Source organism: Neoarius graeffei, chromosome 27, assembly GCF_027579695.1.
Source record: "Neoarius graeffei isolate fNeoGra1 chromosome 27, fNeoGra1.pri, whole genome shotgun sequence".
In the NCBI taxonomy this organism is placed as follows: Eukaryota; Metazoa; Chordata; class Actinopteri; order Siluriformes; family Ariidae; genus Neoarius; species Neoarius graeffei.
Genome location: NC_083595.1, coordinates 881,079 through 905,753, shown reverse-complemented (window position 1 = coordinate 905,753; position 24,675 = coordinate 881,079). Strand labels below are relative to the sequence as shown.

Sequence of the window (24,675 nt, the reverse complement as noted above, 5' to 3'; positions counted from 1 at the left end):
TATTTTATCGCAATTGCTGTGTCTCCAACTAGCCGCAGGCTGTCGCAGCCCAGTGAGATACTGGCTGAAGAACTCGCACTTCCTGTCTCACGGAAACTGACTTGAGAAGGGTTCGTGACAGCTTTGCGACACCAGCGATGCTTTTATGGCTATTTTGAGAGAAATTTTGTCGCAGTAATTTTTTGAACATGCTCAAAATATCAGCAATGAAAGGGCGACACTTTGCGACTTATGCGAGGAAATTGAGAAGCCCCGCGAATGTTTCAAGACACTTTTGAAACACACTCGCGCATGACGTTCGCAATTTGTCGCAGCCCAGTGAGATACTGGCTTTTGGGTTCGACTGGGATAGGCGTCCTCCACCCTGAAACTCCGCTCCAGTCCAGGTGGTGGCGGTAACGCGTCCAGTAGCTGCTTCTCCAACCGCCAGAAAACACTGGAGAAGAAAAAGCCGCTGCTCGCCTGAGCCGCTTTAGCCCCTCGAGTTATAAAAATAAAAACGCGTTATTGTGTCTGGCTCTGAGGATTTAAAACCCTGAGGTAAGTTAAACTGAAGGTGTGCGGTCGAATCCCAAATATATCTCCACTTTACTGTTTTAGGAACTCCGTTCAGTATGAAATAATGCCGTGTGCACCCTAGATAGTGCACTATTTATCCACTCAGGAGAGAGTTGTAGTTTGGCTAACCTGCTTAGTTGTATATTGAAAGTATTTAAAGCTTCACTTCAAGTTTATTTCCATCACGGTTTTTTTTTTTCGGAAACATCAGCTGATAAAAGATGCGTCACCAATAACATCCGGTGACTGTGATAGTGCTCAATGATTGTTGGGAGTATTGTAAAGAATCTAAGGGGTTTGGATGGAATATTAAACAGGCTGTAAGACTATGTGGGCTAAACAGCTTGGGGTTTAGTGCTGCAATGGCTATTAGTAGTGTCCCTCCATGGATCCTCCCTACACCTGATGTCAGTATTGCACTTCTTACAGAAAAGAAAGAACACCCAATTGATCGCACTTTTGCAATATATTGCAAAAACTATTTGTCTTCTTCCTTCCATGAACATCTGCAAATATTTACTGATGGCTCTAAAAACATTCAGGATGGCTAATGTAGTATAGGACTTTACATACCAGAACTGAATAAGACATATGGATATAAATTGAGTAACTTTTTATCAATCTACACTATTGAACTAACTGGAATAATTACTGCCTTAAGATGGATCGAGGAAGTCAAACCCCTCAAATCAATCATATGTACCGACTCATTATCTGTATTACAAAGCTTTTCCTCAGGTAACTCAGCAAGAGATGATTTAATCATTGAGATGAAACAACATCTAGCTCATTTGAGAAACCTTGGACTTGCTGTCAGCTTCTGCTGGGTCCCAGCTCACATTGGCCTTAAGGGCAATGAGATAGCAGATAAAACTGCTAAGAAAGCTTTAGATTGTGTGTGCACTGATATTTATATTCCTTTAGGAAGAGGGGAAGCTAAATCCATTATAAAAACAGAGATCATGAAGAGATGGCAAGAAGAATGGGAGGCAGGAACAAAGGGTAGACAATACTTCAATGTACAGCGTCAGGTTGGGGGTAAAAGAATTACATATATAGGACTTGGCAGAAGAGAAGAAGTGACATACACAAGATTAAGGTTGGGACACACTGGTCTCAATGCCACATTACATCTCATTATCTCTAGCCGCTTTATCCTTCTACAGGGTCGCAGGCAAGCTGGAGCCTATCCCAGCTGACTATGGGCGAAAGGCGGGGTACACCCTGGACAAGTCGCCAGGTCATCACAGGGCTGAGACACAGACAACCATTCACACTCACATTCACACCTACGGTCAGTTTAGAGTCACCAGTTAACCTAACCTGCATGTCTTTGGACTGTGGGGGAAACCGGAGCACCCGGAGGAAACCCACGCAGACACGGGGAGAACATGCAAACTCCACACAGAAAGGCCCTCGTCGGCCATGGGGCTCAAACCCGGACCTTCTTGCTGTGAGGCGACAGCGCTAACCACTACACCACCGTGCCGTGCCACATTACATGTATTAGGGAAAACTGATGAGCTCTGTGTAGAGTGCAAGGTCAAGGAAGATGTGGAGCATGTTCTTTTTCATTGTAGAAAGTACAATGTCCAGAGAGAAACATGGATAGAACAAGAGGGTGAAGATGGAGACATTAATACTATTCTTAAGGAAGAAGGTATACAAGTAGAAAGAATTAAAGCCCTTATGCAGGGCTCGAAATTAACTTTTTTTTCTTTGTGTCCCCCAGTGGTCCCGAATTCTGTGTTGTATTGTCCCGAATGGAAGCAATAGTGTCCCCATTTTTTTCCTCTCTGAAATAACCAGTGGTTAATATTATCATATGAAGTTTCTATTATATTTGTAACTATACGATTTTGAACCCTCTATATCATTTTTACAATAAGTCACAAAACACAAGTGACACATGTCCAATACATCATCTACTTCAAAATTACAGTTATTGCATTTTCAGTTTATTAAACTTTGGTGATCTCACTGTATGAATAGATACCCGTTTATTTAAAAGGGGCCAACTAGCTCATTCAGAAAATGTTTCAACTCCCTACATCTGCAGTACACTTTAGCTGAAAATAAGACCCCTTTTATGTTTGTTTCATCTACTTATACCTTGAATATCTGTTGGCATATTTAAGGCCAACTTATCATTTTCACCATTACCGTTATCCATTTTTATGTAATATACCTGTTGCCCCATTCAGAGATGTTTTGAAAGCCATCAGCCATACCATCAATGGATGAAATGCACACCCATGTTGCAAGCAGTACAATAGAAGGTTTGACCCAAAAAACGAAATATTTTAATCCAGTCTACAGTGTAAAATAAAGGAAAAACGCCATCCAATCATATCGAGGTACCACCTCAAAATGATTGGATACTGACACGTCAATCAGACTGAAGCCCGCGACTAGCCCGTCCCTTCTGTGTGTGTGTGTGAGAGCGAGCAGAGTGTCACACAGAGCGCAGGATTCTCTCAGTGCGCTCCTTCCAAACAACGGGGATTTACACGAAAACGGAAGGAGATATTCACAAAATTCTTTCACAGTGAGCGCCACAAGGCTCTCCTGAACACACGGATGTAATTTTTTTTTGTCTGTAGTGTAAAAAATGAGGTCACTAGAGCGAGTTAAAAACGAGTGACTTTTCTGCCACGTTTATAATGGGAGTCTATGAGGCTGCGCGGCTGTGCTCTCGTTACTTTCAGGCTTCTCATTCAAAAACAGTAAATCCTATCGCTCAGGTAGACACATTGTGTGAATCAGGACAAGTGTGGCTACTACTTTTGAGAAAATTATGTGTGTGGAGTGAAAATTGGGGCTGAAAACACAGTTTAAATGAGAAAGTTTGAGCTATTTTTCCAAGCTCTTTACACTCTAACTTAACGAGCTCCACTAGTGTGTAACGCAATAGACACCCATTATAAAGCCGGACTTTCTCAGGCTTTAGGAGGGGGAGGAGGGGTGGAGACGCGGGGGGTGGGAGTGTTTCTTTTCAAAATATGGCTTGCGGGAACCGTTATTCCAAAATCTTGTACTGCACCTTTAATGTAGAACTTTTTTTCTAGATCTATTTTTTTTCCATTGTCCCGGGATTGTCCCAGATATGATAATTTTGTGTCCCGATGACATTTTTTATGGTCCCCGGGACATCGGGACACCGTTAGTTTCGAGCGCTGCCTTATGTCATACCTTAATGATACAAAGCTCATAGAAAGAATTTAGGAGTTTTTTTTTTTCTGCCCAAATGGATTTGACATGATCATTTCACACACTCCTGTGCAGTAGGTGGCGGTATACAAGTACATTGTGATCTGCCATTACTCAAAAGAAGAAGAAGAAGAAGAACAACATCCGGTGACACTCTGAGGAAGACGACAGTCGTACGTCGAAACGTCAGGTAAACAAACCTAAAAAATTAGATGTCTGATAAAAAAGAACAAACTAACAATCTTTCTCTAAATTGTGACTTCCTCGCAATTCCAACTTTTTATTTCTCAAAATTCTGACTTGATTTCTCACAGACTTTTTTTTTCCCCTCGGGGTTTTTATTTATTTTTTTAAATTATTATTATTATTATTAAGCTAATCAGGCAGCCTCACCCCCTCTGCAGTGTGTTGAGCAGAAAGCTTTACACACTGAAAATGAAAATGGATGAAATCATAGGGGACTGTTTTAGGCATGGTTTCCTGAACCGGGAGGTCTTGCTGTTGGAAGAATCGTATGGTGTTGAGCTCGAAGCCTCTGATCCCTGGAGAGAGAGAACTGTGTCTAACAATTAGTTCTGGCAGCAATGAAACCTCTTACTTTAACTCAGGGCTGGTTTTATACGCAGGGCTTTATGAGGCACTGCAAACTCTTGTTCTTCTACGTGTTTCGTCGTCTTCAACTTATTCATCTTCCGTACAAATTTCGATTTCGAATAATCCAATAACCGTACATCGCACACAGACAAACAATAGATAGTTTTCACATGATGTCACAGAGTCGGGGATTCCCTAGTGGCGGCCATTTTGCGGGTCAAGCTTACCGTACGGGTGACTGAGCACACATTGTAACGCGCGAGTACAAAGTCTTCAAAAGAACCCAAGCAGGCTATTTAAAGCTAGCAATGGTGCACACCTGTTGTATTCACGGCTGTAGTAATAGGTCAAATGATGAAGTCAAGTGGAGCTTTTATGGAATTCCCACTGTACGGGAGCACGAAGGCGAGCAAATAAAGAAACTCAGCATACAAAGGAGAAATCTATGGCTTGTGAGAATCAACCGCAAGGATTATTAGCCTTCCAAACACAGCAAAGTCTGCTCCGATCATTTTATAAGTTGTAAGTTGTTTAAATAAGCAATCAATTGTGTTTGTTTGTTTTTGGAAACCAAAACATCATGTGAACAATCTCTGGAGAATGCCTAACTGGAACCGCTGAGTGTACGTTTACATTGTAATGTACACTTAATATCGCTCGTTTGTCACGTTTCTATTTGAAACTTGTCACTTCACTCACGCAAGGGTCATTTTTGAAAAACATTTTAGGTCTATTCTGTATGATTTGATTTGTGTTTGGGATGCAAACAGCGCGCCTTTTGGCGGATGCCGCCTGAATCGCGCAGATCCGATTTTTTTTTTTAGGGGGGCGTTGGAGTGTCTGATTATAATTTCAAAGTAAATTCTGTATTAAAATTACTAAATAAGCAAATCCGTTACAGTCCATGAAACAGGAAGTATAAGGATGAGAAAAAAACAGTTTAAATCGGAAAGCTGCACACATTTGCGCAGCCCGAGCGGTGTGCAGGACTGCGCAAATGTGCGCAGCTTTCCGATTTAAACTGTTTTTTTCTCATCCTTATACTTCCTGTTTCATGGACTGTAATGGATTTGCTTATTTAGTAATTTTAATACAGAATTTACTTTGAAATTATAATCAGACACTCCAACGCCCCCCCCCCCCCCCAAAAAAAAATCGAATCTGCGCGATTCAGCCGTGAAAAAGGCGGCATCCAACAAAAGGCGCGCTGTGAATATATAAAGTTGTATATATCAGACAGCCTTTAAAGTTTGATGAAGTCAGTTTCAGGCTTTGGCAGTTTCAGGCTTTGGCAGCCCTGCATAGTCACTTGAAAATGCATCTTTGTCCACTTCATAGGTAGTGCAGCGGTTAAGGAGAATATTTGGAAGAATTGTTCAAATTGTGATAAAAGTACCAAATTTTGGAGATGCATAGCCAAGACCATTGGTAAGCAGAAAAAGGAGAGCTTCAGCAAAAATTAAAAGATTAAGGGGGTGGATTCAATGTTTTATTTAGGATACTCGGTTTTTAGCAAGAAATATGTATTGTGTGTATTTATTTTGTAACTATCTCTTTGACAACAACAAAAACAGAGCTAAATGTACTTTGTAAATACTTAAAAAGTGTTGACAATGTAGAAATGACCAATAAAAATTATTTTAAACTTTCAGAAAAAAAGTAACTAAGCACACCAATTATTTAATTGCCATTCAAAAGTTTTATTCAAGGAATTAACAAAGGACATCTTATACACTAGTGAAGCATGTTGGAACATATATAAGCATAATCATTATGAATGCAAAGGACAATATTTATTCTCATAAATATTTATTATATATAAATATAGTAATAAATAAATACATAAATAAATATTTATTCTCACTAGACATTTCAGTTCACCTAATCCTGCATCATCTGTTTGGCACAAGAAACATAACAACCAGTCTGTTGGTTTCGCAGTAGTGCTTGACTGTCCCATCAGGCCTGAAGCAACTAGCTTGAATGTTTTCTGCATTTTTACCAGATTACTTCCACCAACTAAAATGTCTAATTACAATCCTCCACCATGAATTTACATTGCAGGTATTAGTCAGTAAGCTGTTATATGCACATGAAAATGCTACAGTTCAGTACCATCAGGAACATGCACATGCATCTGAAAGACAAAATAGTGTTAGGAAAATTAGTGCCATTTTCATAGTAGTGAATTGCAAAAGAATTGGTGTCTATAAATATGTACAAGCATCCTCCACATACTGTAGATAGACATTTTAAAATATAAAATTCAAAATGATTAGCTCATGTTACATGTACATGTATTAATTTACATCATCAATTTTATGATAATCACCTCCACTATTCTACTCAAGCTGAATCCACCTCCAGTTACAAGAGTTCAAAATTAATGGCAGCCAGGATGTCGGCGGTCCTCAGTTCAGGTCTCTCATTTTGTGATTATGAACATGCACATGCATCTGTAAGACAGAATGTGTAATCATGTAGCCAGAGGATATAATCAGATCAAATAATCAAACCAATGTCACCCACTCAGGTCAATATCAACTTTTTGTTCTTTTTTTTTTTGCTCATGCAGGAGAGTCTTGTAAAAACCACAACAAAGTTTTCTGAAAATGATAATAACAGATGCAGACAGACAGGATAGGTGCAAATCAGACCCATTTTTAACATTTCAACTCACCGTTGAACCATTTTCTATAATTATGCTAAGTCTGTACAGAAAATGGTTCAACCAGCCCTTAAGAATAACATCATATTTGAGATCAAGAAGTATAACAATAAACTGAAACCCTTTAAATCAAAATTTAATGTTTAAGGACAATACTCTAAAGAGTGAAATACATGAAAAAGACATAGGATTGTTACTTTTAAGTTACACAGCTATAAATTGTGCAACAATTGGATGAACAGCCATGTATAATGTAGGCCAAATGTTACTGATATGGTATAATTCTTAACTGTTAAGTATTCTGTATATTCAAAGTTTAAATTGTGTACATTTTGAAGTATTTATGCTGCAGAACCACTATTATTTTAGCTAAACATGCTTAAAATCCCTCTAATCAATAGCTGTCTTCCACTTGAAGGGAAAATAGGCCACCAATTTGGCTATATACACAGTGTTAAATGATTTTTATAATATTTAACATATTAACCGATACCCAATATTTAATACTTAATCTACCCCTGAAATAATGCAAATTTCTGGTGAAGCTCTCCCTTATGTGGAAGGCAAGGGTTCAGGCTGTACTTGGTCCAAGTTTGGTACTTTTATCATAATTTGAACAATTATTCTCTTAACCGCTGCACTAAGGGGTCAATTCCCCCAATCAAGGCCAGTTTGGCTGCATACCGTTGTCGTGAGATGTCGTCTAATGTATCTATATACGTCTGTTTGCTTGATTTTGCCGGCATTGATCTTTATTTTAGAAAACTGACTATATAACTTCATAAATTCGTCCTAGATAACGTAGCCGGTAATGGCGATGGTCCGTTTTGTTTGCCCCACAACATGGCGACTGGAGGGCGTTCCCCGGAATGCCGTGACGTCAGTGAAAACTATCTATACATCAAAACGTGCGGCTCGATCGGACTCGCTGTGCTATTACTTTGTTCAGCATTCTACGATTTTTTTTTGCGACGTAGTCGTGAAAAAATCACGCAAAATTTCCCATTCATTTCAATGGGAATAAATGAAAAAAATCGCACATTTTAAACGTTTTTCAAACATCCGCTGCTCTGGCATGCTTTCACCAAAGGGGTGTTCACACGGCAACTTTTACTCTGGTGTAGCACCGGGGCTGCCCCGGTAGAGCGTTCACACGGTACAAAGTTATACCGGTGTAGCCCCTGAAAGCTCCTTAAACCGGTGCAAATCTAACCCTGCTCCGGAGGTGGTTTAAGAAATTTACTCCGGAGTAAATGCTAGTTTGCGGGGCAGCACTGATATAAAATGGGACGTCTGAACACTACAGGGGTAGACTCGCTACGCGTGAGGAGAGTTGATTACATATGGGCATTGCATAATTTGCATCCTGGTATTTTGCGCTTTCAAAATGGCGAATATCAACAACAACAGAACTGTGTGTCTTCCAGTGTTGCCAGATTGGGCGGTTTTAAGTGCATTTTGGCGGATTTGAACATATTTTGGGTTGTAAAACGTCAGCAGTATCTAGCAACACTGGTGTCTTCATCCACGTTGTTTTCCCGGCGCTTGGTGATGCCATGACAACCGGGAAAAGGAAGTACATTTTCACGCATGCGCATATTTAATTTCTGCATTATTACTATTGTATAGCACGGTCGCAAAAACTGCCGTGTGAACATAAGTGGGGCTGCACCGGTGCTAGCACGCTTCTCGCTAGTAAGCAGGTTTGTGACGTGTGAACGCTCCACAAAATTTACACCGGTGTAAGATATATCGCAACAAAATACATCGGTGCAGCACTGATGCAAATATGTGCCGTGTGAACACCCCTCTAGAGACATGATTCAAACTTTAAAACGGAGACAAAATTCTCCTGTGTGGATCTGGCGTTCAACTTTTTTGCTAGGTTGTATACTTTTTGTACAGTCACAGATCAATCACCATGATCAGTTCTGGAGAAATTCAGACTTTATAATGGGTGTCTGTGCAGTCGAGCTAGAGTGAGCTAGAGTGTACACAGCTTTAAAAAAAATGCTCTACATTTCTCATTTAAACTGTGTTTTTCAGCCACAAATTTCACTCTACACACAATTTTCTCAAAAGTTGGAGTCACACTTGTCTTGATTCACGCAATGTGTCTACCTAAACGATAGGATTTACAGTTTTCGCACAAGAAGCCTCAAAGTGACAGGTTCACAGCCCAACTGCCCAATTGACTCCCATTATAATCCTGACAGTGCTTTGACGAAAAAATCAGAAATGTCAGTTGTTTTCAACTCTCTCTGTTGTCCACATTTTTTACACTAGGGACAAAAAAATTACATCAATGTGTTCATGAGAGCCTTGTAGCGCTCAATGTGAAAGAATTTTGTGAATACCTTCTTTCATTTTCATGTAAATCACCGTTGTTCGAGGAGAAGGAAATCTGAGAATGTAATCTTATGTCTCTGCTCTGCACCTGAGCACCATCACCAAGGCAACGAGCTCCAGTCAGGGAGCAGAGGGGGGAGGGGCTGCTCTCTCTCTCTCTCTCTCTCTCTCTCAAACACACACATGATCATAGCATCATAGCAAGTCACACATTCACACAGTACAGTACAACTCCTGCAATAGCGACGCGACTGCTATGGCCACTGCATCACTCTCACGATTTCCCACAGGGGAATTGTCTAGTTAAACTTATTCATTCAGGGATGTGTTCTCTCTCACTTACTTTTTATCCTTTATACAGATATGTGTAAGAGTGTCTATGAAAACAGGCACATTGTAAGTTTGTTACACAATAATGAATACAGCCATGGTCCAGTCTTGGAGGATTTTATTAGGTGGTGTGATCTTTCTTTCTTGGTGCTTAATACATCCAAAACAAAAGACATGATTATTGATTTTAGAAATCAGGCTCCAAACCATGATCCCACAGTCATCAAGGGCCAATCTGTTGAACGCGTGGATAATTTACAAGTATCTTGGGATTGTCATTGATGATAAATTGACTGTTAACAAGAACTGCGAAGCAGTATGCAAGAGGGGACATCAGCGGTTGTTTTATCTTCGGAAATTGTTCCGTTTTAACATTGATAAAACTATGCTGACCTTATTTTATTGTGCTTTTATTGAGTCATTGTTATCTTTTGCCTTCGTGTCTTGGTTTGGTAATCTGTCACTACAGGACAAAAACTCCCTGAACCAAATAAATGGGCTGGGCGGCTAATTGAGAAGCCTCAACCCACCATGTCTTCTCTTTATGATACACAGTTACAACGTAAAGCTACCTGTATTCTGTATTCTTCTTTGCATGGTGAGTTCCAGCTCCTTTGCTCTGGTCGTTGTTTTGGGGTCCCTAAGGGAAGGACAAAACGGTACAGAAAGAGCTTTGTACCAACAGCAATTGTATTGCTGAACAGTCAGGCCCAGAGGTGAATAATTTTGTTCATACTGAACAATTGATGATGAAGCATTTTTTAAAGATCACACTTTTAAGGATTGTATATGTTAGAATGTGTGTACTGTTGTTGTCTTGTCTGTTACAATGTATTTTACGTAGCTGTTATTTTGTATTGGGATCGCTGAATTCCTGCCTGCACAACGAATTTACCAGTACTATGGTATGGTACAAATAAAGAAACCTTGGACCCGCCCTCCATTCTCAAACTGCCGCTAGGTCATGTCCCCACTGCCACATACCCCCACCGGTCGACTCGGGCTGGGGAGCCATCCATCCTGCAGTGGACTCCCCCTTCAATGGAACAGGAAGTCTGCCACCACCATCTGTGCCCCGGCCTGTGGACCACCTCAAATGTAACCATGTAACCTCCTGGAGGGTGAGATACCAATGGGTGATCCGCACATTGGCATCCGTCATGCGGTGGAGTCACTGGAGGGGCACGTGGTCCGAACAGAGAGTGAAAGGGCACCCCAGCAGGTAGTATTGGAAGGTGAGGACCGCCCACTTGATGGCCAGACACTCCTTTTTAATGGTGCTGTACATACTTTCGTGCATAGAGAGCTTGCAGCTGATTTACAGTTCCTTGCTCTCCACCTTCTGGTACAAAACGGCCTCCAGCCTTCTGTCCAATGCGTCTGTCTGTAAAATGAAGGGGAGAGAGAAGTCAGGGGAGTGTAAAAGTCCCCCCCCCCCACACACACACACTGCAGCTTTTACCTTGGTGAAAGCCTGTTGGCACTGCAACGTCCACTGGACCGGATCTGGTGCTCCCTTTTTAGTGAGATCAGTCAGTGGGCTGGTGACATCTGAATAATTAGGTATGAACCTAGGATAGTAGCCAGCCAGCCCCAGGAACTGCCTCACCCCCTTTTTGGTCTTGGGCCTCGGGCAAGCCGCAATCGCAGCAGTCTTGTCAATTTGGGGATACGCCTGCCCATGACCCAGATACGGTACTTCCACCCACCCAATTGCACTTTTTTTTTTTTGGGTTAGCTGTGAGACCCACATGCCTCAGTGACTCTAGGACAGCCCTAAGGTGCTCAAGGTGCCGAGGCCAATCATTGCTGTACGCGATAATGTCGTCAAGGTACATTGCCACATAGGCAGTGTGGGGATGGAGGATATTCTTCATGAGCTGCTGGAATGTGGCGGGAGCCCCAAATAACCCAGAAAGAAGCGTGACAAACTGGTGTAATCCAAACGGTGTGGAAAAGGCCATTTTCTCTCAGAATTGAGGAGTCAAGGGGATCTGCCAATATCCCTTTGTTAAATCTAGTGTCGAATAAAAGTGAGCAGCATCTAACCGATCAAGCAACTCATCAATGCGAGGCATTGGGTATGTGTCGAATTTAGACACCGTGTTGACTTTTTTTCTATAGTTTACAAAGAACCGGACTGATCTATCAGTCTTGGGTACCGGACCGCCGGGCTGCTCCAGTCACTGTGTGATTCCTCAATCATAAATGCGGAAGGAAAATATGGGAGGACACCACTGGTGCGGTGGGCCAGCTGTAGGGAGCCAGCCCCCGTCTCTGTGGTGGGGGAATGGGGTGGGGATGGGAAGAGAAGGGAGAAGAGGCGACCCATCCGCCTGCTGTCAGAACCGGCATCAGATGGCCCTCCACCAACTTGATGGCTTGCTCCAGGGACGCTAAGCGATGATGCTGGACCCAGTCTGCCGTTCCTTCCGGAAGTTGAGCGGTTAAACTGTTCCAGTGTCACCAGATCGATGATCCTGTTGGTGTCATGGTTTTCCACCCTCAGCCGCTATTGGTCGAATGCGACTGGCCGGCTGACCACCTCCAATGTCCATGTCCAGAAGCACTGGCAATGTTGTTCCGGAGAGTGGCTGACACACTGCAGGATGGCTCTCTTCAGGTCGGTGTATATGAGCTGGCTGCTGGCAGCGAGCTGCTGTGTGGTGGGCTGTGCCTCGCCAGTCAGGAGCGGAAGTAGGTATGCTGTGCGCTGCTCGACTGGCCACCCCCACACTTGGGCTGCTGGCTTGAGTTGAGCAATTAAAGCCTACCGGATTGTTGTACAGACCCATCTTTGTGAGGGTGCTGTGGGGAGGGTCCGCTGTGGTCGAGGTCCCCGACAACACAAGCAGATGCCGGAACGCTTGGCGATCTTCCTGCTGGGCCAGTATCAAGGCTTCAAAGCATTGCTCTTGTTCTTTCCAGAGGGCGGTCAGCGCTTGATTCTGGTTCTGCTGGGCAGTAGCGAGGGCGTGGATGAGATCCTTCAATGGGGAAGACTTCATGTGGTGGTTCCCTTCTGTACTCCCGGATTTCGGCATCACTCTAATACGTCCCTCATGTGGGTGGAGTACAGAAGCATGGCAGATGAGAGATGACGTTCACACACACCTTTTATTTTCATGTTGTTTTTCAGCTTTAACGTCTGTTTAGGTACACAGATGTGTGTGTACACACAGTTGTGTTTTGGTCTGGGGAAATCTCTTCTCTCTGCTCTCTCCCTCTATTTCTGTTCTCCACAGTCACTGCAACACACACGTTTAATTGACAACAGGTGCATTGACTTTGCCACTCACCTTCCCTGGCCCTGCCCTACATTCACAAACTGACACTAAGCCACACCCCCACTGCCACAAAGGCATTTGAAGTTCTTCATACTAACTGTCCAGGTTTTTGTGTCATGCCGAGATAATCATTATAAAGAATCGCAATGCCTCCTATGCCAGTTGGACGAGGCTGGTGTATATAACTGCAACCAGGAGGACGAGTTTTATTTAATGCTACAGACTCCTTTGGTTTAATCCATGTTTCTGTCTAAACACAGTACATTAAACTGCTGATCAGTCAGAAGTTCATTAACAGTTCGTGCTTCAGACATAAGAGAGAAAATATTTAAAAGTCTTACCTTTTACAGTAGGTCAAAGGTGCTGGCAGTGGCTGTACAGTCAGTATGATCTAATTTTATATTAATTAGATTATTAGAACAAACTCTGAGTATTTCTACTTTTTTGTATAGCTTGGGGAACAGGCACAGTCTCAATGTAATGAAACCTGTGTGATGACTCTGTGCAGGTAGCAGACAGACAGTTTAGCCTGTCCGTCTGCTCCCTGGCCTTGGCTCTGGATTGTCGTGGATTAACTAGGCCTGTTCTGAGACTATGAGCTATGCTGCGAGAAATGAGAGCAGCATCTTCTCGAGTGGGATGGATACCGTCCCGCCCTAACAGATTTGTTTGATCTTTAGCTGTGTGAGGACATGAAGACAGAGACATCCATGGATGGAGAGACCTCAGAAGCCTGTGTGAAGAAAGAGGAGACGCTGGAGCTGAATATCTACAGCTATGGAGACGATCTCAACAACCCACCTGAAGGTCTCGCCGTTAAAGTGGAAGATCCTGACGATAAAGACTATCTCTGTAAGACATTAGGCCACTCTGGTGCTCAGTAACACTCACTGTTTATTCTACCCTGCACACTATCTGGTGCACTAAAAGTGCAATACAGTACATTTGGCATGTAGCCTCAGTCTCTCTTATTTTAATCAACAAATTGACATTGAAATTTAATTTTTTTATTGATTAAAGTATGAACTTTGTTTATAGAGCGTGTAACATGGTAGCGAGGAGTGAGAGAAACTTTGTTTGTTTGTTTGTTTGTTTATTTAAAATACTTGAATCGTTATAAACCGAGGATGTTAACCTGAACAAAAAAGTATGGAATATCACACGATGGGTGTGTATTAAAAAATTCTATGCTGCGTGGTTTTATTTTCATATTACAGCATGGCCCAAAATGTATGATTCCCCTCAAACCATAGTGATTTGCTTGTTATTGCAATTTTGAATTTATTAATGAATGACACATTCAATGTTTAATTTGTTTCTGTTTACATTTAATGTTGCAGAATGTCTGTCATTCCCTCCAGCCACTCCTGTGTTTTTATTCTGAGACAAAAAAAAAAATGTGGAATGTCATGTGACTGAGGAACCAGAAAGCACAAAGTCCTCTGTCCTAAAGACTCTTCCATCTTGGGGAAATTTACTGACTGATACCTGGGTCTCCTTCCATAAATGTTAAATAAATGTGTCCTAACGTCTTCACCACATTAGAAGATTATAGTTTTTCCCCCCCCTCTTTCTTCCACCCATTTGTCGTCCAGTGTGGCCACCTGCTAGTATCCACCCACTAGCCAGGTCTCTCTAACCATATGAGTGAAGGCTAACACGTACTTCCTCCAAGACATGTAAAGCCATCAAACTCCTCTTTTTCAACTGAAGCTCATGCTGTGTCACATGATAGCAAAACACACCGGGAGGACAGTGCTATGTGCTCTGTTCCCCACATGCATAAGCTCGCAGAAGATCCCAACCAGCTGTGATTTAATAGGGGACAGAGAGTATGCCCCTCATTATGCCTCTGGAATGGAATGTTCAATAAGAGACAGTGGGTGTGAGAGACAGGAGTCCAAATATACGGATTTCGGGGCATTACAGTGGCGCAGCTCCGGGGAATCCAGCTCTGGATTTGATTTTAAGCTTGGGTTGCTGTCTGTGTGAAGTTTTGCAAGTTCTCCTCCCCGTTGGACTATTTATTTATTTATTTATTTATTTGCTTTCTTACTTACTGTGTGGACAGAAGAAGAAACTTTTTGTCACATGCACACTTCAAGCACAGTGAAATTCATCCTATGCATTTAACCCATCTGAAGCAGTTAACACACACATGCACGCGCGCGCGCGCGCGCACACCCAGAGCAGTGGGCAGCCACACCAGAGCACCCGGGGAGCAGTCAGGGGTCAGGTACCACGCTCAAGGGCACCCCAGCCCAAGGCCACCCCACGTTAACCTAACTGCATGTCTTTGGATTGTGGGGGAAACCCACGCAGACACGGGGAGAACATGCAAACTCCGCACAGAAAGGCCCTCGCCGGCCGCTGGGTTCGAACCCAGAACCTTCTTGCTGTGAGGCAACCGTGCTAACCACTACACCACCGTGCCACAGTTAATTTTGTTTGTACCTGCATGTGATTTTTCATAACAAATTTGGGAAATTCTGTTCCCCAGAAGATAAGCAAACAAGTCGCTGAATTTAAAACAACCCTGACCAGGCAAGTCCTAAGACAATACTGTAAATACATCATGCAGTGCCACAGTCATGTTAATGAACATTCATTTTATTTTGCCCTGCAAGCTTCGTATCTGACCATTTGTTTACTCCCACAAGGAAGTAAAAAAAAACTCATACTCGTATCCAGTACTGGCACAAAATATGGAAATGCCTAGGAAAAGGTCGATTTTGCATTCTTAATCCGTGCAAATGACATCAGAATCTGCACTGAAGGCAACTGAAATACATTATGAAGATACAGAGACACCTTTTAACCACAATTTTATGCTTTACCCATGAAAACACTAGCAGTTTTGGCCATCGTTGTGTGATAAACATCAGAAAAATATTGGAAATAGTATCTCTTTTTTAGTTTGGCCCCAAAAACCACCTTAATCACTCCTTGTTGGGCAATCCTACCATGATATGCTAATTATTCCACAGGTGAAAACCATTAACTAAATCATGTGGTCTCTACAAATAATTAATTAGAAAAAGTATTTATCCTCTGACTACAGCCAGGCAACAGGCAGAAATGGCATCAGAGAGAGAAACTACAGAAGAGCAGCGTATTAGGATGAAAGTTTTGCGGGAGGAGGGCCATTCATAATGAGCCATAGCAAAGAAACTGCATGTGACCCACAGTGCTGTCTGGAAATGCCTCAAGTATCACCAGAAGACTGGGAACTTCAAGAACATTTCAGGCAGAGGAAGGAAGAAAAAGTTGACTAAAGCTGATGTCCAGGACCTCAAGACTACATCCCTACGAGAGAGGAAGAAATCCAGCAAGGAACTGGCACAGGACCTCCAAGATGCTACAGGCAAGGATGTCTCCCCACACCTGGTTAGGAAGATGCTCTCAGCAGAAGGTCTCAAAGGTCATGTGTCAGTGCGCAAAACTTTTGTTGAGAGGTAGAAATAAGCAGAAGAGACTTAACTGGGCAAAAATTCACAGGAGTTGGACTTCTGAGCAGTGGAGAAGGGTCATGTTCTCAGATGAGAAGAAATTTTGAATTATTTGGCAATGCTATGCAACAGTAAGTCAGGTGCAGAAAGGGAGAAAGATGCAAGGCAAACTGTATTTCTCCCACAGTAAAACATGGCAGAGGGGTCCTGCAAGTATGGGGAGCCATCACCTACAATGGAGTTGGTCATCTCTACAAAATAGATGGGACCCTCACTGCTGACAAGTACAGACAAATCCTTATCCATCATGCTGTGCCTTCTGGAAGAGCTCTCATTGGCAACAACTTTATCTTCCAGCAAGATAATGACCCAAAACACACAGCCAGGATGGTTAAACAGTATTTACAAAACAAAGAACAAGATGGCAGCTTGGCAATTCTCGATTGGCCAGCCCAAAGTCCTGACATGAATATAATTGAGCAAGTCTGGAACTACATGGCGCGAGAGAAGGTGAAAAGGGCTCCTTCAAACCTGCCACAGCTCTGGGAAGTGTTGCAAGACATATGGAGATCAATTCCACTTGATTTTATTCATAAACTTTATGATAGCATGCCTGATTGTGTCGGTGCACTTCAGTGTCAAGGGGTTCCATACCAAATATTGATAATATTTTAGAATGATTTACTCTGGTTACTTGTAACATTTGTTTGTTATGATGAAAATGTTTAGTTTATTAAGAGAACTTGAGAACAAAAGGCCAAATTGTGTTGTTTTGTCATTTTGGTAGGTGTTTCCATATTTTTTGCCAATACTGGTACCTTGTTGTGTCCTGTTTGATCCCAGTCCTGATGGACACCTCTAGTCTCAACCAGGTGCTCAGTGAACCTTACTGGCAAGCTTTCTTAGGATAATCTTTATACAGTACTAATGTACCGTATATGGTCTTGGATAGACACACACAGATTGCACACACATTTGGGCCTCATTTCTTCCTGTTGTGTTTTCTCTACTCCTAGACTGTGAAGTTTGCAAATCCTTCTTCCTCAACAAATGCGAGGTTCATGGACCACCCCTCTTCATCCCCGATACTCCTGTTCCCATGGGAGTCCCTGACCGAGCCAGACAAACACTTCCTCTTGGGCTAGAAATCCAGAAGTCCAGTATTCCTGATGCAGGCCTGGGAGTGTTTAATAAGGGGGAGACTGTTCCAGTAGGTGCACACTTCGGCCCCTGCCAGGGAGAGCTGGTGAACCGAGAGGAAGCCAAGAACAGTGGAGACTCCTCGGTTGTGAGTTTGTCATAAATTTTGTTATAAAGATTGTATATTTTTATGTAACAAAATATGATGACTAGATGAAGGTAGCTCCAATTAATATCAATTTCTTCTTGCAGATGATATGCGGAGTAGTCAGGGATGAGAGTTTTCGGCGGATTTCCGCTTTTTCTGAGCAAAAATCGATATTATGCCAAATCCGTTGAGATTTTTTTTTTTCATTGAGGGGGGTTGGGGTATGTTCCTTCATGATACTCAAGCGTACGACGATGTTACCTGTTTATATTTTTGCCATCTTTAGTCTCGCGAAGTGTCGCGGTAGAATACGTGTTATCTACAATGTAATTGGCCAAAACATCGCTGGCGAGAGCATGATAGCCAATCATAACAGTTCTTACAAGAGTGTGGGAGAGAACAAAAGCCAATCATAACAGTTCTTACAAAAGTACCCGCATCTGTTCTATTTTATCGAAACTTGCACATGTTCATCGTCGCTGCGCTTCAAAAATACGTCTCTCTTTCGTATCGGCTTTTTTACTCAAAATGCCGAATACAATTGACAAGCGAGACGAAGCGAAGGTACGTGAAATCGATGCTGGTATAAAAAACAGAGAGAGGACTGACAAGCTTTTGTCTTTGGCCAAAAGGCTGAAGAAGTTGTCGAAATGATTAAATGAAAATGAGAAGTGACTGTGAACTATAAATAATTGTATCAAGTGTACATAGACATTATCCCATAAACTTAGCATTCGTTTGATTTAATACTGTGGCAGTGGTCAAGCACCAGTCTGTGACAGGAGGGCGGAGTCAGGGAAGGTGAGTGGCAGAATCACTACACCTGAGAGCAATTAACCTGTGTTTGTGTGTCTTCCCAGTGACCGCGCCCTATATAAGGAGGGAGAGCAGACAGCAGAGGAGCTCTTCCCTGAACAGACACCCGTCGTGTGTGTGTCTGTTTGAGTGACTGTTAGACTGAAAAGTGTGACAATAAATGCTAAATTGGAACCTGATCTCTGTCCTGCCATCCTCTGTGCTCCACCCACCTACTCCGAACTGCCACAGTGGTGTCGAAACCCAGGATCTGGAGCACAGCAGCCTCACAGCCCCATGGCGTCCTCGCCCCATTCCCCCACCGCGGAGGCGGGGGCCGGCACCACCCCAGCCGGCCCGCCGCACCCGCAGTGCCCTCCCGTCTCTCCCTTCTGTGTCTGTCTCTCCCCCACCTCAGGTGAGTGAGCCCCAGATCACCGGTGCAGAGGGAAAGCCCGGGCCGGTTTGCTGGCGCTGCGGGGAGCCGGGCCGCCTTCAACAGCAATGCACGGCAATGGAAGTGGGCGCGGTGGTTCGGATCCCCGACACGCCAGAGGCCGCCCTCGATCGGGCCGGAGCGTATCGCATACCGGTGAGTATCCAAGGGGCTACATATCAGGCGTTGGTGGATTTTGGTTGTAATCAGACCTCAATTAGCCAATGCCTGGTTCAAAACGAGGCATTGGGGGGAGCACAAGGGGTGAAGGTGTTGTGTGTGCACGGGGATGTTCACCGCTACCCTTTGGTGTCGGTCCACATTATTTTCAGAGGGGAAAAAATTTATAGTGAAGGCGGCGGTTAATCCTTGCCTTACCCACTCTTTAATTTTGGGGACTGATTGGCCGGGATTTCGGGGTTTAATGACACGCCTAGTAAAGAGTGGGTCCTGCCATTTGACAGGGGGAGGTCCCGGTGTCGCTTTGGCGGGAGCAGCTGTCACAGAGCCCTCTACGTCATCTCCGCGTCAGAGTGAGGAGCCGCCGGCTCCTCCTCTCTCTATTGGGGAATCCCTTGCGGATTTCCCATTAGAGCAGTCGCGAGACGAGACTCTGCGGCATGCGTTTGACCAAGTGAGAGTAATCGATGGTCAAACGCTCCAGCTGAATGCCACCCCGTCCTTCCCCTACTTTGCGATTATGAAGGATAGATTATACCGAGTGACGCAGGACACTCAAACTAAAGAGCGAGTCACGCAGCTTTTAATTCCGAAGAGCTGCCAGGAATTGGTATTTCAGGCGTCTCACTTTAATCCCATGGCTGGACACTTAGGGCAGGATAAAACACTAGCCCGAATAATGGCCCGATTCTATTGGCCGGGGATTCGCAGCGATGTCCGTAGGTGGTGTACGGCATGCCGCGAATGCCAGTTAGTAAATCCAGCGGCCATTCCAGAAGCGCCTTTGCGCCCTCTTCCATTAATCGAGACCCCATTTGAGAGAATTGGGATGGATCTCGTCGGGCCATTAGATCGGTCAGCATGAGGGTACCGCTTTATATTAGTTCTGGTGGACTATGCAACGCGATACCCGGAAGCAGTGCCTCTGCGCAATATCTCAGCATGCAGTATTGCAGAGGCGCTCTTCTGCGTCATCTCCCGAGTTGGAATCCCGAAAGAGATTCTGACTGATCAAGGCACTACGTTTATGTCACAAACACTGCACGAACTGTATGGGTTATTGGGGATTAAGCCGATCCACACCAGCGTGTATCACACACAAACGGATGGTTTAGTGGAACGGTTCAACCGCACCCTTAAAAATATTATTAAGAAATTCGTAAATGAGGACGCATGTAATTGGGATAAGTGGCTCGAACCCTTGTTGTTCTCAGTGCGAGAGGTCCCCCAAGCCTCCACGGGGTTCTCCCCGTTCTAATTATTATATGGGCATAAGCCGCGCGGCATCCTGGACGTGCTGCGGGAAAATTGGGAGGAGGGATCCTCACAAAGCAAGAACGAAATTCAGTACATTATGGGCCTGCGTGCAAAACTCCACACGCTCACCCACCTAACTCAGGAGAATTTGCGGCAGGCCCAGGAATGGCAAGCCCGCCTGTACAACAAGGATACGCGCCTTAGAGAGTTCACACCGGGAGATAAGGTACTCGTACTGTTGCCCACGTCGAGCTCCACATTGATCGCCAAGTGGCAAGGACCCTTTGAGGTCACACGGCGAGTTGGGGACGTCGACTATGAGGTGAGGCGAACGGACAGGGGTGGGGCGCTACAGATTTACCACCTCAATCTGCTTAAACTCTGGAATGAGGAGGTCCCCGTGGCGTTGGTGTCGGTGGTTCCGGAGAAGGCGGAGCTGGGGCTGGAGGTTCAAAAAGGGGCATTGGCATCACGTACCTCTCCGGTCCCCTGTGGAGACCATCTCTCCCCGACCCAACTTACGGAGGTCGCCCAGTTGCAGACCGAGTTTTCGGATGTGTTCTCGCCCCTGCCCGGTCGCACCAACCTCATAGAGTACCACATAGAGACGCCCCCGGGGGTGGTAGTGCGTAGCCGCCCTTACAGGCTACCCGAACACAAAAAAAAGGTGGTTCGGGAAGAACTTCAGACCATGCTCGAAATGGGCATCATCGAGGAGTCCCACAGTGACTGGAGCAGCCCGGTGGTCTTGGTACCCAAGGCCGACGGGTCGGTCCGGTTCTGTGTGGACTATAGAAAAGTCAACGCGGTGTCTAAATTCGACGCGTACCCAATGCCTCGTATTGATGAGTTGCTCGATCGACTAGGCACGGCTCGCTTTTATTCGACACTGGATTTGACAAAGGGATATTGGCAGATCCCCTTGACTCCACTAGCCCGAGAAAAAACGGCCTTTTCCACACCGTTTGGGTTACACCAATTCGTCACATTTCCGTTTGGGCTGTTTGGGGCGCCTGCTACGTTTCAGTGGCTGATGGACCGGGTCCTCTGCCCTCATGCCACCTATGCGGCTGCCTATCTTGATGACATCATATATAGTAATGACCGGCCGAGGCACCTGGAACACCTAAGGGCCGTCCTTAAGTCGCTGAGGCGAGCGGGTCTCACAGCCAACCCAAAGAAGTGTGCGATTGGGTGGGTGGAAGTACGGTATCTGGGCTTCCACTTGGGCAACGGGCAGGTGCGTCCCCAAATTAACAAGACCGCAGCAATTGCGGCCTGCCCGAGGCCCAAGACCAAAAAGGGGGTGAGACAGTTCCTGGGGCTGGCTGGCTATTATCGTAGGTTTATACCTAATTATTCGGACGTCACCAGCCCGCTGACTGATCTCACTAAAAAGGGGGCACCAGATCTGGTCCAGTGGACGAAGCAATGCCAGCAGGCTTTCTCTGAGGTAAAGGCTGCACTGTGTGGGGGGGCCACTATTACACTCCCCTGACTTTTCTCTCCCTTTTGTGTTGCAGACTGACGCGTCGGACAGAGGGCTGGGGGCGGTTTTGTCCCAGGAGGGGGAGGACCGCCCCGTCCTGTACATTAGCAGGAAGCTGTCAGTGCGTGAGGGGCGCTACAGCACAATTGAAAAAAAGTGTCTAGCGATCAAGTGGGCGGTCCTCGCCCTCCGTTACTACCTGCTGGGGCGCCCTTTCACCCTCTGTTCGGACCACGCACCCCTTCAATGGCTCCACCGCATGAAGGATGCCAACGCGCGGATCACCCGTTGGTATCTGGCACTCCAACCCTTCAATTTCAAGGTGGTCCACAGGCCGGGGGTGCAGATGGTCGTGGCGGACTTCCTCTCCCATCGGGGGGGGCGGGGAGTCGGCTGCAGGCCGGACACCCGGCCTGACTTGGGCGGTGGGGGTATGTGGCAGCGGGGGCGTGGTCAAGCGCCGGTCTGTGACAGGAGGGCGGAGTCAGGGAAGGTGAGTGGCAGAATCACTACACCTGATGTGAATTAACCTGTTTGTGTGTCTTCCCAGTGACTGCGCCCTATATAAGGAGGGAGAGGAGACAGCAGAGGAGCTCTTCCCTGAACAGACACCCGTCGTGTGTGTGTGTGTGTGTGTGTGTGTGTGTGTGTGTGTGTTTGAGTGACTGTTAGACTGAAAAGTGTGACAATAACTGCTAAATTGGAACCTGATCTCTGTCCTGCCGTCCTCTGTGCTCCACCCACCTACTCCGAACTGCCACAAATACATTGAACATTTATATGATGGTCATTAAATCTGAATTAATGCTGACAGTTTTGAAAACTTAAATATTTCAAAACACTTTGAAATCATATGCAACTAATAAGGACATAGGGTGACTGACCTTTTCTCCCTAAGAAATTTTATTTAATATCTGAACATTTTAATAATTAATAAAACTTGCGTTTAATGTGAATTTAGTTCGTCATTTTTGTTGATCATAAATTATAACCATACCCTTGAATGTAGAAAGTGATTTTATTTTGTATTCAAACAATACTCCTATTGATTTGAAACATATTTTCATGTAAATATATAAAAAAGACAACAGATTTATCTATTACAGCTCAGATTGCAGGAAAAGTGGTTTGTAAGGCCTTATTTTTCAAAGTTTTCCTGGGAGGGTATCCCTCCCAGACCCCCGGCTTCGGGTGCCATCTTGTTTTCTGCTTTTTTGGTGACCACCCACACTCATCCCTGAGTAGTGGTGGAAATCGCAAGTTTGAGCACAATGCGGTCTGACATCGGTTCTTTTAGCCAGTATGGTGGAACTTACCTGTTAATAAAAATACTAGTAACACCTCAGTGCTCAAGTTGTCTGTGTCTATGCGTCAGCCCTGTGATGACCTGGCGACTTGTCCAGGGTGTACCCCGCCTTTCGCCCGTAGTCAGCTGGGATAGGCTCCAGCTTGCCTGCGACCCTGTAGAACAGGATAAAGCGGCTAGAGATGATGAGATGAGACAGTATATATCCGGTGTGCTGTGAGACAAAGTGAAGTGTGCTGTGGAATTTTGAGCAACCCCATGCATTTTCATGCAGGCTCATGAAATAATATTTTAAAATACAACAATGACTGTACTTTTTCATTAAAAATGTTTGTAGGTAGTCACTTTTTTTTTACTTTTTTTTTTTTTTTAAATCTAAATGGCCTTTAATCCTATTTTGAAAATAAATTTGGGTCCAGGGAGGAGGAATATTATTGTAGCGACCAGAAAAGGCAGTCGCCTTAGTTGTTGCCAGTTCCACGGAGCCTTGCCAGAGTGCAAAGGCTCATGGGGCTGTTAATGTTAAAGCTTGGAGATCATTAGGGGCTAAATAGCAATGAGCCACCTTGACCAAGACTCCTGCAGTAATTGACCACCTCTGTCCAGTATTTCTGATAGGCATGTATCTTGTAGTAAAATAAAACAACATCTAGAACCATGTACAGAGCATAGGATGTCACATAAGTCAATCAGTCCCTATCCCAGTCCACCATCCCACCCTGCCTAAAGTCCTCTACCATCTTCCATTGCCAAAAAAAGACCATTAGCAGCCTGAATGACCAGTGGCACTTACTCCCGTCATCATGAAGCACTTTGAGCAACTGGTTCAGACTTGCATCATCTCAAGTCCCCCACCCATGTTAGATACCAGTATACTTTATAGAGCTAATGGGGCTACAGAGGACGCCATAGCAACAACTCTCCTCACTCACCTTGAGCAGCAGGAGAGCTATGCTAGGCTGTTCTTTGTGGACTGTAGCTTAGCATTCAACACCATTCTCCCTCACAGACTGGTCTCCAACCTGACAGACCTGGGACTGTCTTAATCCATCTGCCTCTGGATAAAGGACTTCCTGTCTAATTGCCTCAGCAATGGCTCCCCACTCTTCACCCTCTAGTCAAGGCAAGTTTATTTGTATAGCGCTTTTAACAATAGACATTGTCGCAAAGCAGCTTTACAGAATTTGAACGACTTAAAACATGAGCTAATTTTATCCCTAATCTATCCCCAAAGAGGGAACCTGTGGCAACGGTGGCAAGGAAAAACTCCCTCAGACGACATGAGAGAGAAATCTCGAGAGGAACCAGACTCAAAAGGGAACCCATCCCCATTTGGGTGATAAGAGACAATGTGATTCTAACATTTTTAACATGAAATCAGTTTTGTTGATGATGTAACTCTTCATTGATGGAAACTTGAGTGCAAAACTGTTCATGACAACTGCAGTCCTAAAGTTAGCAAGTCGGCTGTAGTCCTCA

The 24,675-nt window shown here is 44.5% G+C and overlaps 1 protein-coding gene across 1 annotated transcript in view; it reads left to right on the top strand.

Annotated features, from left to right (window-relative positions):
• Positions 1–396: 396 nt before the first annotated feature.
• LOC132874809 (zinc finger protein ZFP2-like) overlaps positions 397–24,675 on the top strand; it is a 59,553-nt gene continuing 35,274 nt past the window's right edge. The window contains exons 1-4 of the mRNA XM_060911215.1: positions 397–540; positions 3,844–3,958; positions 13,677–13,848; positions 17,462–17,733. Coding sequence (XP_060767198.1) covers positions 13,689–13,848; positions 17,462–17,733 — 432 coding nt within the window. The 5' untranslated portion in view covers positions 397–540; positions 3,844–3,958; positions 13,677–13,688. The remainder of the gene's footprint in view (positions 541–3,843; positions 3,959–13,676; positions 13,849–17,461; positions 17,734–24,675) is intronic.